This window comes from Amblyraja radiata, chromosome 20 (genome assembly GCF_010909765.2).
Source record: "Amblyraja radiata isolate CabotCenter1 chromosome 20, sAmbRad1.1.pri, whole genome shotgun sequence".
Taxonomy (NCBI): domain Eukaryota; kingdom Metazoa; phylum Chordata; class Chondrichthyes; order Rajiformes; family Rajidae; genus Amblyraja; species Amblyraja radiata.
Window position 1 is genome coordinate 40,811,615 of NC_045975.1, and position 17,897 is coordinate 40,829,511.

A 17,897-nucleotide genomic window follows, 5' to 3' on the forward strand; every position below is an offset into this window, starting at 1 on the left:
CGTAAATCTTCTCTGTATTCTTTCTAGCTTGACAACATCTTTCCTATAACATGGTGGACAAAACAATACACTAAATGCGGTCTCACCAACGTCTTATGCAACTGCAACATGACCTCCCAACTTCTATACTCAATACTCTGACCGATGAAGGCCAATGTGCCAAAAGCCTTTTTAACCAGCCGATCTACCTGCGACTCCACCTTCAAGGAACCAAGCACCTGAACTCCTAGATCCCTCTGCTCTACAACACTCCCCAGAGCCCAACCATCCACTGTGTAGGTCCTGCCCTTGTTAGACTTCCCAAAATGCAATACCTCACACTTCTCTGCATTAAATTCCATCGATCCTTTCTGGGTACGGGAACAATAAGAGGCATTGATAGGGTAGACAGTCAGAACCTTTTTCCCAGGGTGGAAATGTCCAACAGTAGAGAATATAGCAATAAGGTGAGAGGGGGAAAGTTTAATGGAGATGTGCAGGGCAAGATTTTTTACAAAGAGTGGTCGGGCCCTGGGATGCATTGCTGGGGTTGTGGTGGAGGCAAATATGATAGTGGTGTTTAAGAGGCTTTTAGACAGGCACATGGAAGTGCAGGCAATAGAGGGATGTGGATCATGTACAGGCAGTTAACATCAGTTTAACTCCATGTTCGCTATGCACATGGGCTGCAGGTTACATTTCTGTGCTGTGCTCTTCTATACTGGTCTTTAATTTGAAGAGTACATTTTTTTCTAATGATTTGAGATTATCATAATAAAAATGGATCCGTCCCATTCCTTGTCTCCAGAGGTGCTGCCAGTCCCGTTGAGTTACTCCAGCACTGTGTCTACCTTCGGTTTAAACCAGCATCTGCAGTTCCTTCCTACACTTTCCAATGAAAGATCCTTAAACCATCTGTCCAATGCCTCTTAAGATGCCAGAAGCAATGTAAACATTCCTGAATGATTTTCTCACCTAATGGAAGTGAGGAATTGAAGAGAAAGAAAGAGCAGCTGGAGAAATTCCTGATTCAATTGAAAGAATTGTAGTTTTTCTTTCGTCTCCAGCGACAATCTGTTTCATTGAAAGGTGTTTAGAAAATAACTCATACATTCCCAATAATTTCCTCTCAATGTAAAATGTGCCTCCACAGATATAAATACAGAAAATAGATGAGACAACATCAACGGAGAGAGAAATAGTCAGCTTTTCCACTCTTTGCTAGAAGTCAGTACATTTTTTTAAATGGACAGTCAGAACCTGTTTCCCCAGGGTGGAAATGTCAAAGACTAGAGGGCACAGCTTTACGGTGAGAGGGGCAAAGTTTAAAGGAGATGTGTGGGACAAGGTTTTTTTTGCACAGAGGGTGAAGGATTCTAGAACGTGCTGCCAGGGGTGGTGGTGGAGGCAGATATACGATAGTGGCATTTAGGAGGCTACAAGATAGGCGCATGGATATGCAGGGAATGGGGGGGATATAGTTCACGTGTAGGCAGTGGAGATTAGTTTCATTTAACATTGTGTTTGGCACGGACATTGTGGGCCAAGGGGCCGCATTATACCAAAGATGTGCTGAAAGGTTAATTCACTATGGTAAATTATTCATATTGTATGCAAAACATGGACTAAGACGGAACAGAAGAGCACAGGACAGGCCCTTCGGCCCTCAATGTCTGTGCTGGATATGATGCCTGGTTAAATTACTCTCTGCTGCACATGATCCATATCCCTCCATTCCCTGCGCTTCCATATGCCTAACTAAAAGATTGTTAACACCACTATCGTATCTGCCTCCACCACCACTAGCAGTGTGTTCCAGGCACCCACCATCCTCTGTGTAAAATATTATAGAAACATAGAAACATAGAAAGTAGGTGCGAGAGTAGACCACCAGGTCCGTCGAGCCCGCACCGCCACTCGCTCATGGCTGAACACTAAACAGACACACTTACCCACAAACAGTAGACACAAGACACAGAACACAAGACACTACCCTCCCCTTTATACCGCTATTATCTTCATTTACCCTTAAACCTGGAGCACATTGACCTCCTGTGAATAAATAAAGACCATAGATAGACACAAAATGCTGGAGTAATTCAGTGGGTCGAGCATATTCTCTGGAGAGAAGGAATAGGTGACATTTCGGGGCGAGACACTTCTTCAGATGAGAGTCAGGGGAGAGGGAAACTGGAGATATGTAAAGGCACAGAACAAACAGCCGGAACTGATGACTCAGGAAAGGTGGAGCCCACAATGGTCCATTGTTGGTTGTGGAGGAGATGATAAAGAAAGGGATACGAACAGCAAGGTGACTAGTGTGGGAGACGTACAGAGTGGGAGGAAATGCAAAGGTTACTTCAAATTAGAGAAATCAATTTTCATACCACTGGATTGTAAGCTGCCCAAGAGAAATATGAGGTGCTGTTCCTCTAATTTGCATGTGGCATGGTCTTTAACCATGTTGGTGCCAGTTAGAATCAGGTTGAATAATTCACGCGGCCCTGTGTTACAGGACTTCCTTACGAGGCCAGAATCGTTGGAAGAAGATGAGTGTCCCTGTGGTTGACTTTGGCTCATTTGCCTTGGGTCAAGCTGTACCTTCAGCCCATGAAATGAAACGATTATCCACGGAGATCGGACGGGCATTCAGTGAACTTGGATTTGTGTACCTCAAAAATCCCGGCATCAAAGATGAGCAAGTATGCACGCACTTTACTATCCGGTTATATACATTTTGCTTGGTTTGGTTTAGCATAAAAACAGACCCTTCAGCCCACCGAGTCCATGCCAACCATGTTCACACTAGTTCTATGTTATCCCACTTTCTCATCCACTCCCTACACACTAGGGACAATTTAGCTTCCTCCTACATCCCAACTACATTTATTTAGAGTATTGCGTTCAGTTTTCGGCACCATGTTATAGGTGCAGGTAAGATTTACAATAATGTTGTCAGGACTTAAGTGCCAGAGCACCGAGTCTCTTGCTCAGAGTAGTGGAATCCAGAGCCAGAGGACATAGGTTAAAGGTGAGGGGGGAAAGATTTAATCAGAACCTGAGGGGTAACCTTTTTACACAAAGTATGGTGGGTGTATGGAACAAGCTGTCAGAGAAGGTGGTTGAGGCAGGAACTATCCCAGCATTTAGGAAACAATTAGACAGGTTCATGGATAGGACAGGTTTAGAGGGATATGGACCAAATGCAGGCAGGTGGGACTAATGTAGATGTCACACGTTGGCCGGTATGGGAAAGTTGGGTTGAAGGGCCCCCAATGTATCACTCTATGACCCAGTGACTTGTGGGTTTGTAGGTTAATTGGCTTCTAGAGATTGACCTGTGCAACATAGAGAAGAATAACATTTAAGAATATTGTTCCTCAGGTGTTTAGAGCAATGGACATCTGCAGGAAGTTCTTTCTACTCCCCAAGGACATTAAACAGCAATATGCTCGTTCCGTGGTCTCAGATGTTCCATACCATGGCTGGTTTGATTTTCAGACTGAGAGGTATGATAGAGAACCACCGGATGACGCCAGCAATGGCTGCCTCGTCAACAGTCTGTCTGTCCTTTCTTTGTTGTTATTTTAATAGTATGTATTAAATGTATGTTTTTAGAGTTCTTTAGCTTGTTTTATGTGGGGGGTGGCATTGGGGAAACTTTTTTAAAATCCTTTACCTCGACGGAGATGCATTTTCTTTCCGTATCGTATCGCCTCTGCTGGTGACCGACTTCAGGAACTCCAAACGCGGGAGCCTGCGGGCTTACCATCATGGAGCTCGCAATCACTTTGCCAGGGATCGACCTCGGAGCTCCAACCGCGGGGGCCTGCGGACTTTAGACCTTATGGTCTCTAGTCAGTGACCAACTTCGGGAGCTCCAAGCCGCTGGAGCTTTGACCATGCCGATGCGGGAGCTTTAATCGGCCCAACACGGGGGCTTCGATCGCCGACTGCGGAAGCTTCCATCACCCCGACTGAGGATGGTTCCACTTCCTCGACCGCGGGAGAATAAAGAGGAAGAAATTTAAACTGTATTGCCATCCATCACAGTGAGGAATGTGGGAATCCGCTGTGGTGGATGTTGCTTTTTTTTTAGTATGGCTGAGGGGAGGCGGGAGGGGGGGTGGGGGTGGTAGGCAGGTTGACCCACAAATGGACATTTTGGCCAGGCCCAGGAGCAAACCGACAGGGGGATTTCGCCCACCCCCACCCCCTAGAATCTCTAGAATTTTCTGCCACAGAAGGTAGTTGAGGCCAGTTTATTGGCTATATTTAAGAGGGAGTTAGGTGTGGCCCTTGTGGCTAAATGGATCAGGGGGTATGGAGAGAAGGCAGGTACAGGATACTGAGTTGGATGATCAGCCATGATCATATTGAATGGCGGTGCAGGCTCGAAGGGCCGAATGGCCTACTCCTGCACCTATTTTCTATGTTTCCCCCTCCCCATCCCCCTTCTCTCTCTCTCACCCCCACCCCACCCCCCCCCCCCCCCCCTCCCTCCCCCTCCACCATCTCTCTCTCTCTCTCTCTCTCACTCCCTCTCTCTCTCTGGCATTATGACATCACCACTTGAAGCTGTTGGAAAAGGCTCTCTGTGAGAAGCTTTTTTTTTTTTACTATAATCTCGAATAGAGGATGAAATCTGAAGTGAACCTGATGAGGTCGTGGAGGGGAAAAATGTGAGTAAGAATATGTAAAAATGTAAGCGTCAGCGCATAGCGTTTTGTGGAAGATACAATGAATACAGGCAGGCAGGCACACACACACACACACACACACACACACACACACACACACACACACACACACACACACACACACACACACACACACACACACACACACACAAGATCAGAATTTTATAGGTATAGAGATAATAATGATCCAAGATTAAGGGGGCAGATGGATTGGTTAATAATTCAGTGTGACTGTTCAAATAAACAAGTGTAAATATTCTTCTCTTTGCAGTTTAGATCCACTGGCTTGTGATTTGAAAGAAGTCTTTAATTACTCAACATTTTCTTCAAGTGACGTAAGAATTCAGATTAAGATTGGTTTTTGGAATCGATGTCCTTGCCAGGAATGATGCCGCTTTCCTGCAGTATCACCAGGGGAAATGTCACTCACTTACACCGTGTACAGACACGCCAAGGAAACCTCCCAGCTTTGTCTACCTTTCAATTTCAACAAAGCAAACAAATCTGTATTGTATTGGTAGCACAGTAATGCAGCTGGTAGAGGCGCTGCCTCACAGCGCCAGAGACACAGGTTCGATCCTGACCTCAGCTGCTGTCTGTGTGTGGAGTTTGCACGTTCTCCCCATGACCTCGAGGTAGAGCTGCTGTCTCACAGCACCAGAGACCCTGACGTCAGGTGCTGTGTGTGGAGTTTGCACGTTCTCCCCTTGGTTCCTCCCACATCCCAAAGACATGCGGGTTTGTACGATAATCAGCCTCTGTAAATTAGCCTTAATGTGTAGGGAGTGGATGAATGCGGGATAACATACAACGAGTGTGAACGGCTGATCAATGGTCGGCACAAACTCGGTGGGCAAACCAAAACACAATCGGTAGTGTGCCTGCCTTTCAGCGCCAGGGAAGTGGGTTCGATCCTGACTACGGGTGCTGTCTGTACAGAGTTTGTACATTCTCTCTGTGAGCGCCTGGGTTTTCTCCGGGTGCTGCAGTTTCCTCCAACACTCCAAAGACGAGCAGGTTCGTAGGTTAATTGGTTTCAGTAAATTGCCCCTGGTGTGTAGGATAGAACTATGAACGGGTGATTGTTGGTCAGTGGGTGCTCTGTGGGCCGAAGGGCCTGTTTCCACTCAAAACTAAACTAAACAGTAATATATCCTCTATAAAGTTTGGAGAACATAATGTTTTTAGTAAATGATTAAAGTCAATGAAGTAAAATATTTGAAGCCTAAAATGTAAACATAATCTGTAACACTGCCAAATTATTCTTAATTCTCAAATTTGCTCAATTATTACTTTGAGTTACTTTAGTATAAAATAAGAATGAATTTTAAGTCATATTATTTTCTTCTATATTACATTGCCTATGATTGAGTATATAGAAACAAAGAGCTGCACTTGCTGGTTTACACAAAGTTAGGCACAAAGTTCTGGAGAAACTCAGCAGGTTAGGCAGCATCTGTGGAGAAAAAGCATGGGTGAGGTATCGGGTCGGGACCCTTCTTCAATCTGATCCGAAATGTCACCGATCCATGTTCTCCAGAGATGCTGCCTGACCCGCTGAGTTACTCCAGCACTTTGTACCAGTCTCTCTGACACTTAACTGGAAAAATATTCTCCACACTTCTAACTTAAGATACAGCTTACATGTTTAGTTACTTTGCTTATTTCAGTACAAAAAGAAGAATGAATTCTAAGTCATATAATTTTGTTATATATTCAGGTACACCCTGTGAAAGAGCTACCTGAGTTTACAAGCTGTATTGAGTCATTCTTCAGAACATTTCAGGAGTTGTCCATGCATGTTATGAAGGTCATTGAACTGAGTCTGGGGATTGAGACTGATTTCTTTGTCAGCAAGCACCAAAGGATGGGCAGTAAGTCTCCATTTCAATGTACGACAATTTCCTTCATTGTCTCTGACACTGGTCCACCACATACTTGTAAAGACTAAACTCTCAGCACATCCATGGGTCTAACCATGACCCTGGTGCCCCTTGTGGGAGTTCACAGCCTGACTAACACAGAACATCAAACAGTACAGCACAGGAACAGGCCCTTTGGCCCACAATGACAATGCTGTACACAGTCAGGTTAAACTACTCTCCTCTGCCTGCACGTGAACCATATTCCTCCATTTCCTGCATATCCATGTATCTATCTAAAAGCCTCTTAAACATCACTATCGTATCTGCCTCCACCACCACCCGTGTGGGTGCCTTCTATCTGTGTAAAAACACTTGCCCCGCACATCTCCTTTAAACTTTGCTTCTCTCACCTTAAAGCTATGCTCTTTAATCTTTGACATGGGGAAAAGGTTCTGACTGTCTATCCGATCTATGCCTCTCATAATTCTATCATAATTCTATTTCCTTCTAAACCTCTGGCTGAGGGGAGAGCTGATGGAAGTATATAAAATCCAGAGAAAGCAACCCAAGTTTGACCAACTTCTTGCTGTGGCCAATACCCTCTAAAGCAGGCAGCATCCAGTAAACCATTTCTGAAACCGCTCAAAATCTCGACATCCTTCCTGTGACATAGAAAATAGGTGCAGGAGGAGGCCATTCAGCCCTTTGAGCCAGCACCGCCATTCATTGCGATCATGGCTGATCGTCCCCAATCAATAACCCGTGCCTGCCTTCTCCCCATATCCCTTGATTCCATTAGCCCCTAGAGCTCTAAAACATAATAAAGAATGAAAAATGGATGATATGATTATGTAGCTGGTTAATATATCAATTATCAATAATCAGGGGCAGCACAGTGGCACAGCAGTAGAGTTGTTGCCTTACAGTACCAAAGACCCGGGTTCGATCCTGACTACGGGTGCGGAGTTTGTACGTTCTCCCGTGACCGCGTGGGTTTTCCCCGGTTTCCTCCCACACTGTAAAGACGTTCAGGTTTGTAGGTTAATTAGCTGATGTAAATTGTAAATTGTCACCAGTGTGTAGGATAGAGCTAGTGTACGGGGTGATCACCGGTCGGCGTGGACTAAGTGGGCTGTATCTCTCAAAGCTAAAGTCAACAAAAAATAAAACAGCTGCAGCAATATCCATTGTTGTGGGTGGTGGCGTTAATAAAGATTATGTTCAATTGAAGTATTATCTTGCCATTCCGGAAAATGATCACTAATTTCTTTAGTGTATTTTCTTAAAGGTCTTTTAAATCCGTCAGCCCTCAGAGCTGCCTACTACCCACCAGTAGAAAAATCTTCTTTGATGGAAAACCAAACCCGATGTGGGGAACATTCTGACTACGGGACGTTCACTTTACTCTTTCAGGACAAGAATGGAGGACTGGAGGTAATTGTTAACTCTTCCCCCAGAGTGGAAATGGCAAAGACGAGAGGGCAGAGCTTTACATAGAAACATGGGTGCAGGAGGTTACATAGAAACATCGAAGCATGGGTGCAGGAGGTGGCCATTTGACCTTTCAAGCCATTCATTGTGATTATGGTTGATCACTAACAATTAGTAACCCGTGCCTGCCTTCTCCCCATACCCCTTGATTCCGCTAGCCCCTAGAGCTCTATTTTAAATTCATCCAGTCAATTGGCCTCCACTGTATTCTGTGACAGAGAATTCACAAATTCACAACTCTCTTGGGTGAAAATGTTTTTTCTCATCTCAGTTTTATATGGCCTCCCCTTTATTCTTAGGACTGTGGCCCCCTGGTTCTGGACTCCCCCAACATTGGAAACATTTTTCCTGCATCTAGCTTGTCTAGTCCTATACATTTATATATTTCTATTAGATATCCTCTCATCCTTCTAAATTCCAGTAAATACAAGCCCAGTCTTTTCAATCTTTCCTTATATGACAGTCCCGTCATCCCAGGGATTAACCTCGTGAACCTACGCTGCACTGCCTCAATAGCAAGGATGTCCTTCCTCAAATTAGGAGACCAAAACTACACCCAATAGTCCAGATGTGGTCACACCAGGGCCCTGTACAACTGCAGAAGGACCTCTTTACTCCTATACTCAAATCCTCTCGTTATGAAGGCCAACATGTCATTAGCTTTTAAGAAGGAACTGCAGATGCTGGAAAAATGAAGTTACACAAAAATGCTGGAGAAACTCAGCGGGTGCAGCAGCATCTATGGAGCGAAGGAAATAGGCAACGTTTCGGGCCAAAACCCTTCTTCAGACTTCATTAGCTTTCTTCACTGCCTGCTGTACCTGCATGTTTACTTTCAATGACTGGTGTACAAGGACATCCAGGTCTCATTGCACTTCCCTTTTTCCTAATCTGACACTATTGAGATAATAATCTGCCTCCTTATTCTTGCCTCCAAAGTGGATAACCTCACATTTATCTACATTATACTGCATCTGCCATGCATCTGCCCACTCACTCAACCTGTCCAAGTCACCCTGCAACCTTCAAGCATCCACTTCACAGTTCACACTGCCACCCAGCTTTGTCTCATCTGCAAATTTGCTCATGTTACTTTTAATTCTGTCATCTAAAGAGGGGCAAGGGATGGAGAAGTTGAGGTGTTGCCAAGCACATTTCAATGCAGTACATTAATCATTGGACGTTTGTTTAGTTTAGTTTATTGTCACTAAGGTACAGTGAAAAGCATTGTGTTGCATGCTGTCCAGTCAGCGGAAAGACTATACATGGTTACAATCGAGCCGTTCAGTGTAGATACAGAATAGAGGGAATAGCATTTGGTGCAAAATAAAGTCCAGTAAAGTCTGATTAAAGATAGTCTGAGGTAGTTCAGGACTGCTCTCCAGTTGTTGATAGAATGGTTCAGTTGCCTAATAACAGCTGGGAAGAAACTGTCCCTGAAACTGGAGGTGTGTGTTTTCACACTGTACCTCTTGCCTGATGGGAGAGAGAAGTGGGAGTGATCGGGGTGAGACTGGTCCTTGATTATGGTGCTGGCCTTGCCAAGGTGTAGCGGCAGATTTTCATATCTTTCAGGTAATTAGCATCCTAGCCGCTATTTGGATGAGAATGGTGGAAGGGGGTGTCTTCTAAACGCATGCAAGCTCATTCACAGAGACATTCAGAGCTTCTTCTCAGATATGACTTCAAAACACAGTCTTTTGATGAATAAATGCTTTATTGTTGCTTGAAAACAATGAGATACATCCAAGTTTCTTCCGACTCATTACTACAATCTTCTTCCAACTCCAGCTTATTACTTTAGACATTAATAAACTCCTCGTGTCTCCGTAACACTGACAAGATCTGGCATGATCTCCTTTAGATCTCCCATGGACCCCGCATGGCCCGCATGATCTTACATGTTCTTACATGGCTCTTACATGTTCTTACATGGCTCTTACATGGTAGAAGGGTTAACCTTCCCCATGGTCTCTCCAAACTAATCTAAAAACCAAACTCCTGCGCAAGCATCTAATCTCCAAACACGCCCAGAAACACATCATAAATCCCACCCACAATATAACGGGCAGTCTAATGACATGCAAAACAGGCCAAATGGCCACTACAGGTGAAGTGTAGATGGAGTCAATGGTATGGAGGTTGGTTTATGTTACAGTCTGGGTGTCAGATGAGTAAAGAATTAAAATTAGCTGGAATGCCCTCCATAAAATATGATTAGGTGATTGGGAGAGAATTGGGAGTAAATACAATTAAATAAACAGGAACAGGTAAATCCAATGAAAACACAAAATCTGGGAGAGCCTGAGCAGATGAGGCCAAGTCTGTGAAGAGTAAAACAAAGCGCTCACTTCTCCCCACCACACTCTGCCTGCTCCATCACGGGTACTGACCTCCCCACAATCAAAGGGATCTACAGGAGGTGGTGCTTCACAAAGGCAGCCGGCATTATCAGAGACCTACACCACCCTGGACACCTACCATTTCATTCCTACTATCGAGAAGAAGGTAGAGGAGTCTGAAAATTGTGACCTCCAGGTTCAAGAACAGCTTCCTCCGTGTGTGCGTGTGGCATTTAACTGACACTAGGGACAGGGCGGCAGTGACACAGCGGCAGAGTTGCTGCCTTACAACGCCAGAGACTCGGGTTCAATCCTGACTACGGATGCTGTCTGTACAGAGTTTGTATGTTCTCCCTGTGACCTGCAAGGGTTTTCTCCAGGATCTCAGGTTTCCTCCCACACTCCAAAGATATACAGGTTTGTGGGTTAATTGACTTCGGTAAAAATTGTGATCTGTTCTTAGTTTGTGTCGGAGAGTGTTAATGTGCGGGGATCGCTCGGTGGGCCGAAGGGCCAGTTTCTGTGCTGTATCTCTAAACTAAAATGGATACATGGGCAAGACGGGTTTGGAGGGATATGGACCAAATGCAGGCAGGTGGGACTGGTGTAGCTGGGACATGTTGGCCAGTGTGGGCAAGTTGGGCCTGTTTCCATACTGTACCATTCTATGACTCTAAACTTCACTACACAACACTAATCTCAACTATGAACTCTTTGGACTTTGGGTTTTTTGCTCTAATTTGGGGGTTATTCATTTATTGAATTTGTGTTTATTATATATAACTTGTATTTATCTTACAGGCCTGTTGTGCTGCTGCCAGGTAGATTTTCATTGTTCTGTTGTTGGTACACATGACAATTGAATGCTCTTGACTTGAACACCTGTTTCAGGTAATGTCCAGGTCTGGTCAATACATCGACGCTCCCTACATTCCAAATGCGGTTCTTCTCAACGGAGCCAATCTTCTGCAGAGGTGGACATCTGACAGATGGATTGCCGCAGTGAGTGAGGCATCAATCATTTGGATAAAAGCATTAGAAAATTACAATAATTTTAGCAAGACTTTTCATAAATTATAAATAGACACGCAGAGTGCTGGGGTAACTCAGCGGGTCAGCCAGCATCACCGGAGAAAAAGAATGGGTGACATTTCAGGTCGGGACTCTTCTTCTCTTCGTGAAGTTAAGCATTTAAATGCATCCATGGAAAGCTAGTATTCAGTTTGAAAAAAATATAGTCACGTGAGTTTGCTATCAAAAATAATGGGCCAATAATGATGCACAAGCCATAGAAGGTACAAGTTTCTTAAGTTGCATTCAAGAGAACCTGTGTTAATGCCCCTGTCCCACTTAGGAAGCCTGAACGGAAACCTTTGGAGACTTTGCGCCCCACCCAAGGTTTCCGTGCGGTTCTTGGAGGTTGCAAGTGGTTGCCGGAGGTTGCAGGTAGTGGAAGCAGGTAGGGAGACTGACAAAAACCTCTGGGAACCGCATGGAAACCTTGGGTGGGGCGCAAAGTCTCCAGAGGTTTCTGTTCAGGTTTCCTAAGTGGGACAGGGCATTTTTAGGATCAAGGAAATTTCATACAGCTGTCAGGGGTTATGGGGAGAATGGAGTTAGGAGGGAGACATAGATCAGCCATTATTGAATGGCAGAGTAGACTTGATAGGCCGAATGGCCTAATTCTGCTCCTTGCACTTATGACCATATGAAGTTCAACCAGAGAAGGTGCAGTTATGGAGTTAGCTTTGAGTAAACGGTGGCACAGCAGGTGGATCAGCTGCCTTATTGCACCACAAACCCTGGTTTGATCCTCACATCAGGTGCTGTGTGGAGTTTGCACGTTCTCTCTGTGACCATGTGGGTTTCCGCCAGGGTGCTCCAGCTTCCTCCCAAAGATGTGTGGGTTTGTAGGTTAATTAGTCCCTTTGTAAATTGCCCCTAGTGTGTAGAGAGTGGATGAGAAAGCGGGATAACATAGAACTAGTGTGAACAGGTGATCAATGGTCGGTGCAGACTCCGTGGGCCGAACGGCCTGCTTCCATGCTGTATGTCTAGTCGCACAACTTTGACACCACCCTTGTAAACTTCCTCTGTATCGCCTGTGAAAGGTATAAAATGTTTCATCTACTATTTCACAATAAACAGCTCTTTACCTCATTCTTTTAAAATTCTTACAATGTTCTGGTTTCAAGCACCTTGTTCCATTGTTGATTATTCTGTAAGTAATATGATCACTTTATTGAATGATTGCACAGAAACAGGCCATTCGGCCCACCGAGTCATTCACACCAGTAATATGTTATCCCACTTTCTCACCCACTCCCGACACACTAGTGGCAATGTACACATAAGCCAATTAACTTTCAAACCGCACGACTTAGGGCTGTGGCAGGAAACTGGAGCACCCGGTGGAAACCCACGCGATCATATGGAGAATGTGCAAACTCCACACAGACAGCACCTGATGCCAGGATTGAATCTGGGACTGGCGCTGTGAAGCAGCAGCTCTACACTGCCTTTAAATCAATGACATTTTCCATATCTGTCCCACTTTCATGACGTTGAGGGTTGACTCCAGTCTGCTGCAACTAAAGCTCTCTAGCAAACCACAACCCTAAACTACAACGCTAAACACACAATTAACTTTTTCTTTCCTCCCATTATGTACTATGTTTACATATTCTGTTGTGCTGCAGCAAGTCCTATCTGAGACATATGACAATAATACTCTTGACTTAACTATTGAAACCGCTTCATTACAAAAAAAAGTTTACAGTTGGTTACAATTACAGGCCGTTTGTACAAGTGATTTAATTTGTACTTTCTTTTGCTCAGAAACACCGAGTGCGAATCCCACAGACGGAAGATGCTTTGAACAGGAGCCGACAGTCACTGAGCTTCTTTGCCCACCCTGATCATGACGCCACTATTGCCTGTTGTGATGGTTTAGACAAATACCCCCCCACCACCTCCATCCAGTACCTCATGGATAAACACCAGGATATATTTTATAAGGAATCCTATCCTTCCACGGCCTGATCAGGGTAGCAACAAGTGGATGCCCAGAAGGTTTTCGAAATTGCAGTAAAGATAAATAAAACAATGACATAGCAATTAGTGTTTATTGAAAATCATTTTCCAACACAAGAGGGCAACAGTGTCTGCGTTTGCACTTCTATCTCTTTCTTTGCCAACTTCCACAGTGGTAGAGCTGTACATCATGGAAAAGACCCTTCGGCCCATCTTGCTCATGCCAACCAAATTGGCATGCTGGGGTGGTTCCATTTACTTGCATTTAGTCCATAGCCCTGTAAGCCCATCCTACCCACATCTATCTATCTATCTATCTATCTATCTATCTATCTATCTATCTATCTATCTATCTATCTATCTATCTATCTATCTATCTATCTATCTATCTATCTATCTATCTATCTATCTATCTATCTATCTATCTATCTATCTATCTATCTATCTATCTATCTATCTATCTATCTATCTATCTATCTATCTATCTATCTATCTATCTATCTATCTATCTATCTATCTATCTATCTATCTATCTATCTATCTATCTATCTATCTATCTATCTATCTATCTATCTATCTATCTATCTATCTATCTATCTATCTATCTATCTATCTATCTATCTATCTATCTATCTATCTATCTATCTATCTATCTATCTATCTATCTATCTATCTATCTATCTATCTATCTATCTATCTATCTATCTATCTATCTATCTATCTATCTATCTATCTATCTATCTATCTATCTATCTATCTATCTATCTATCTATCTATCTATCTATCTATCTATCTATCTATCTATCTATCTATCTATCTATCTATCTATCTATCTATCTATCTATCTATCTATCTATCTTATAAAACTCTCGCCCCATCCGTCCGGCTGGCGCCCGGATCCCTTCCTGCCTTTCGATGCTTTTTTTTTAGTATGGCTGAGGGGAGGCGGGAGGGGGGGTGGGGGTGGTAGGCAGGTTGACCCACAAATGGACATTTTGGCCAGGCCCAGGAGCAAACCGACAGGGGGATTTCGCCCACCCCCACCCCCTAGAATCTCTAGAATTCTCTGCCACAGAAGGTAGTTGAGGCCAGTTCATTGGCTGTATTTAAGAGGGAGTTAGATGTGGCCCTTGTGACTAAAGGGATCAGAGGGTATGGAGAAAAGGCAGGTACAGGATACTGAGTTGGATGATCAGCCATGATCATATTGAATGGTGGTGCAGGCTAGAAGGGCCGAATGGCCTACTCCTGCACTTAATTTCTATGTTTCTATGTTTCCCTCTCTTCACCCCTCTCCCTCTCCCACCCATCCCTCTCTCCCCCACCCCCCTTCCCTCTCTACCACCACCCCCTTACCCCTACCCCTCTGTCCCTTTCACCACTCCCCCTACCCCTCCCTCCCCACTCTTCCACTTCTATCCCCTTACTCCACCCCTCTCCCTCCCCCACCCCTCTCTCTTCCCCTCCCTTCCCCTCGCTCCCCCACCCCTTCCCCTCTGTCCCTCTTCCACCACTCCCCCGTCCCTCTTCTACCACTCCCGCTATCCCTCTACCCCTCCCTCCCTCCCCACTCTACCACTTCTCTCCCACTCTCTCCTCCCCCTCTCCTCACCCCTCTTCCATCCCTCTCTCCCCCACCCCCCTTCCCTCTCTAACCCACCCCCTTCCCTCTCTCCCCCCACCCCCTTATCCCTCTGTCCCTCTTCGATCACTCCCCCTACCCCTCTTATCCTCCCTCCCCACTCTGCCACTTCTCTCCCCCTTCCCCTCCATTCTCACTCTCCACTCATTCCCCTCTCTCCCCCCACCCCTCCCTCCTCCCCTCCCTCCCCATCCCCCCTCCCCCACATCTCTCTCCCCATCTCTCACCCCCTACCCCGCTCTCCTTTCCCTCCCAAATCTATCCCGTTTCCTCCTCCTCCTCTCCCCTCCCTCCCCTCTTCTCACCCCCCCCCCCCTGCAAAAGCCGTTGGGGAAACAGACCCAACGGGTCTGCACTTGGTCTAATTATTATATAAAACTCTCGCCCCATCCGTCCGGCTGGCGTCCGGATCCCTTCCTGCCTTTCGATTCGTTCCCGCCGTGCTATGTCACAATGCCCGATGCTCGCAGACGTCCAATCGCGATGCCCGACGCCCGCAGACGTCCAATCGGAACGGATCCATTTACATGTACGGCTTCCGGCCGCATTTCTTCCTTTGATTCCCTGCAACTCCGAAACCGGACGCAGATTCGCCGACATCTTTTCCATTTCGGTAGAGATTTCACTTTTCTTTCTAAGTATCTGCTCCTCATTACATTTCGTCGTGTTTAAGTACACGTTTTTAAATCAAATCCTTCCCCCCCCCCCTTCTCACCCACAGAAGCTTCTCCAGCCCCAGCCCCTGCTGAACGTTCCATCGTGTGATGTCACAATGCCCAATGTTCACATATGTCCAATCGGAATGGATACATTTACATATGCCTATGCAGGAGCCCCAGCCAATGGTGAACGTTCCATTGTGTGATGTCACAATACCCAATGTTCAAAGACATCGTTGCCATAGAGGGAGTACAGAGAAGGTTCACCAGACTGATTACTGGGATGTCAGGATTTTCATATGAAGAAAGACTGGATAGACTCGCCTTGTACTCGCTAGATTTTAGAAGATTAAGGGGGTATCTTATAGAAACGTATAAAATTCTTAAGGGGTTGGACAGGCTAGATGCAGAAAGATTGTTCCGGATGTTGGGGAAGACCAGAACAAGGGGTCAAAGTTTAAGGATAAGGGGGAAAGCAGAATCGCCGATATCTTTTCCATTTCGGTAGAGATTTCACTTTTCTTTCTAGGTATCCGCTCCTCATTACATTTCGTCGTCTTTAAGTGCACGTTTTTAATCAAATCCATCCCCCCCCCCCCCCCCCCGAAAATTTCATAAATAAACTGGCTTCTCACCCATAGAATCAGCACCAGCCCCAGCCCCTGGTGAATGTTCCATCGTGTGATGTCACAATGCCCGATGCTCACAGATGTCCAATCGGAATGGATTCATTTACATATGCCTTTGCAGGAGCACAAGCACTTGGTGAACGTTCCATCGTGTGATGTCACAATGCCCAATGCTCAAAGACATCGTTGCCATAGAGGGAGTACAGAGAAGGTTCACCAGACTGATTACTGGGATGTCAGGACTTTCATATGAAGAAAGACTGGATAGACTCGACTTGTACACGCTAGAATTTAGAAGATTGAGGGGGGATCTTATAGAGACTTACAAAATTCTTAAGGGGTTGGACAGGCTAGATGCAGGAAAATTGTTCCAGATGTTGGGGAAGTCCAGAACAAGGAATCACAGTTTAAGGATAAGGGGTAAATCTTTTAGGACCGAGATGAGAAAAACATTTTTCACACAGAGAGTGGTGAATCTCTGGAATTCACTGGCACAGAAGGTAGTTGAAGGCCTGTTCATTGGCTGTATTTAAGAGGGAGTTAGATGTGGCCCTTGTGGCTAAAGGGATCAGGGTGTATGGAGAGAAGGCAGATACAGGATACCGAGTTGGATGATCAGCCACATCATATTGAATGGTGGTGCAGGCTCGAAGGGCCGAATGGCCTACTCCTGCACTTAATTCCAATGGTTCTATGTTTCCCTCTCCTCAACCCCTCTCCCACCCATCCCTCTCTCCCCCACCCCCCTTCCCTCTCTACGCCACCCCCTTCCCTCTCTCCACCCGCCCCCTTCCTCCTACCCCTCTGCCCCTCTTCCATCACTCCCCCTACCCCTCTCCACCTCCCTCCCCACTCTTCCACCTCTCCCCCTTCCACTCTCCCTCCCCACTCTTTCCCCTCTCCCCCTCCCTCCCTCCTCCCCTACTCCCCTACCTCCCCATCCTTCCCCTCCCCCACATATCTCTCCCCATCCCCCTCTCTCACCCCCTACCCTGCTCTCCTTTCCCTCCCAAATCTGTCCCGTTTCCTCCACCTCCTCTCCCCTCCCTCCCGTCTTCACATCCCCCCTCCCCCCACCTGTGTGTTTGGGGGGTCGTTAATGTGAGTTTGATGCCGCAGCCCCCCCCCCCCCCCCCCCCCCCCCAAACGCCGTTGGGGAAACAGACCCAACGGGTCTGCACTTGGTCTAGTATCTATCTAAATGTTTTAGTTATGATGCAGCCCACTGAGCCTATGCCAGCCATTCACACTCACTCAATGATGGGCATGGAAACAGTGGGCTGCTTCCATGCTATTTCTCTAAACCAAACCATGACAACAAGTTCTGGAATAACTCGGCGGGCTTAGGTCACATTTTGGGTCGGGAGTCTTCTTCAGTCTGAAGAAGGATCCCGACCCCCGAAACATCACCTATCCTTGTTCTCCAGAGATGCTGCCTGGCCCACTGAGTTACTCCAGAACTTGGTGTCTTTTTTTGTAAACCAATATCTGCAGTTCCTTGCATCTAATTTTTGATAAAGCTTCAGTCTCAATGCTAGAGCTTGTGTATTGAGGTCT

At 45.7% G+C, this 17,897-nt stretch overlaps 1 protein-coding gene across 1 annotated transcript; it reads left to right on the top strand.

Annotated features, from left to right (window-relative positions):
* Positions 1 to 3,375: 3,375 nt before the first annotated feature.
* Positions 3,376 to 13,494, top strand: LOC116984424 (2-oxoglutarate-dependent dioxygenase htyE-like). The gene is made up of 6 exons (XM_033038577.1): positions 3,376 to 3,488; positions 4,951 to 5,014; positions 6,400 to 6,553; positions 7,833 to 7,978; positions 11,269 to 11,379; positions 13,216 to 13,494. The coding sequence occupies exons 1-6, from the start codon at positions 3,376 to 3,378 to the stop codon at positions 13,417 to 13,419; spliced, it is 792 nt and encodes a 263-aa protein (XP_032894468.1). The 3' UTR covers positions 13,420 to 13,494.
* Positions 13,495 to 17,897: the final 4,403 nt, after the last annotated feature.

Bases quoted from the DNA above. Each gene is read 5' to 3' on its own strand.
- LOC116984424 (XM_033038577.1), top strand. From the start codon at position 3,376: ATGGACATCTGCAGGAAGTTCTTTCTACTCCCCAAGGACATTAAACAG. The intron at 6,554-7,832 runs GTAAGTCTCCAT...ATTTTCTTAAAG, and splicing joins CAAGCACCAAAGGATGGGCA to GTCTTTTAAATCCGTCAGCC. The intron at 7,979-11,268 runs GTAATTGTTAAC...CACCTGTTTCAG, and splicing joins ACAAGAATGGAGGACTGGAG to GTAATGTCCAGGTCTGGTCA.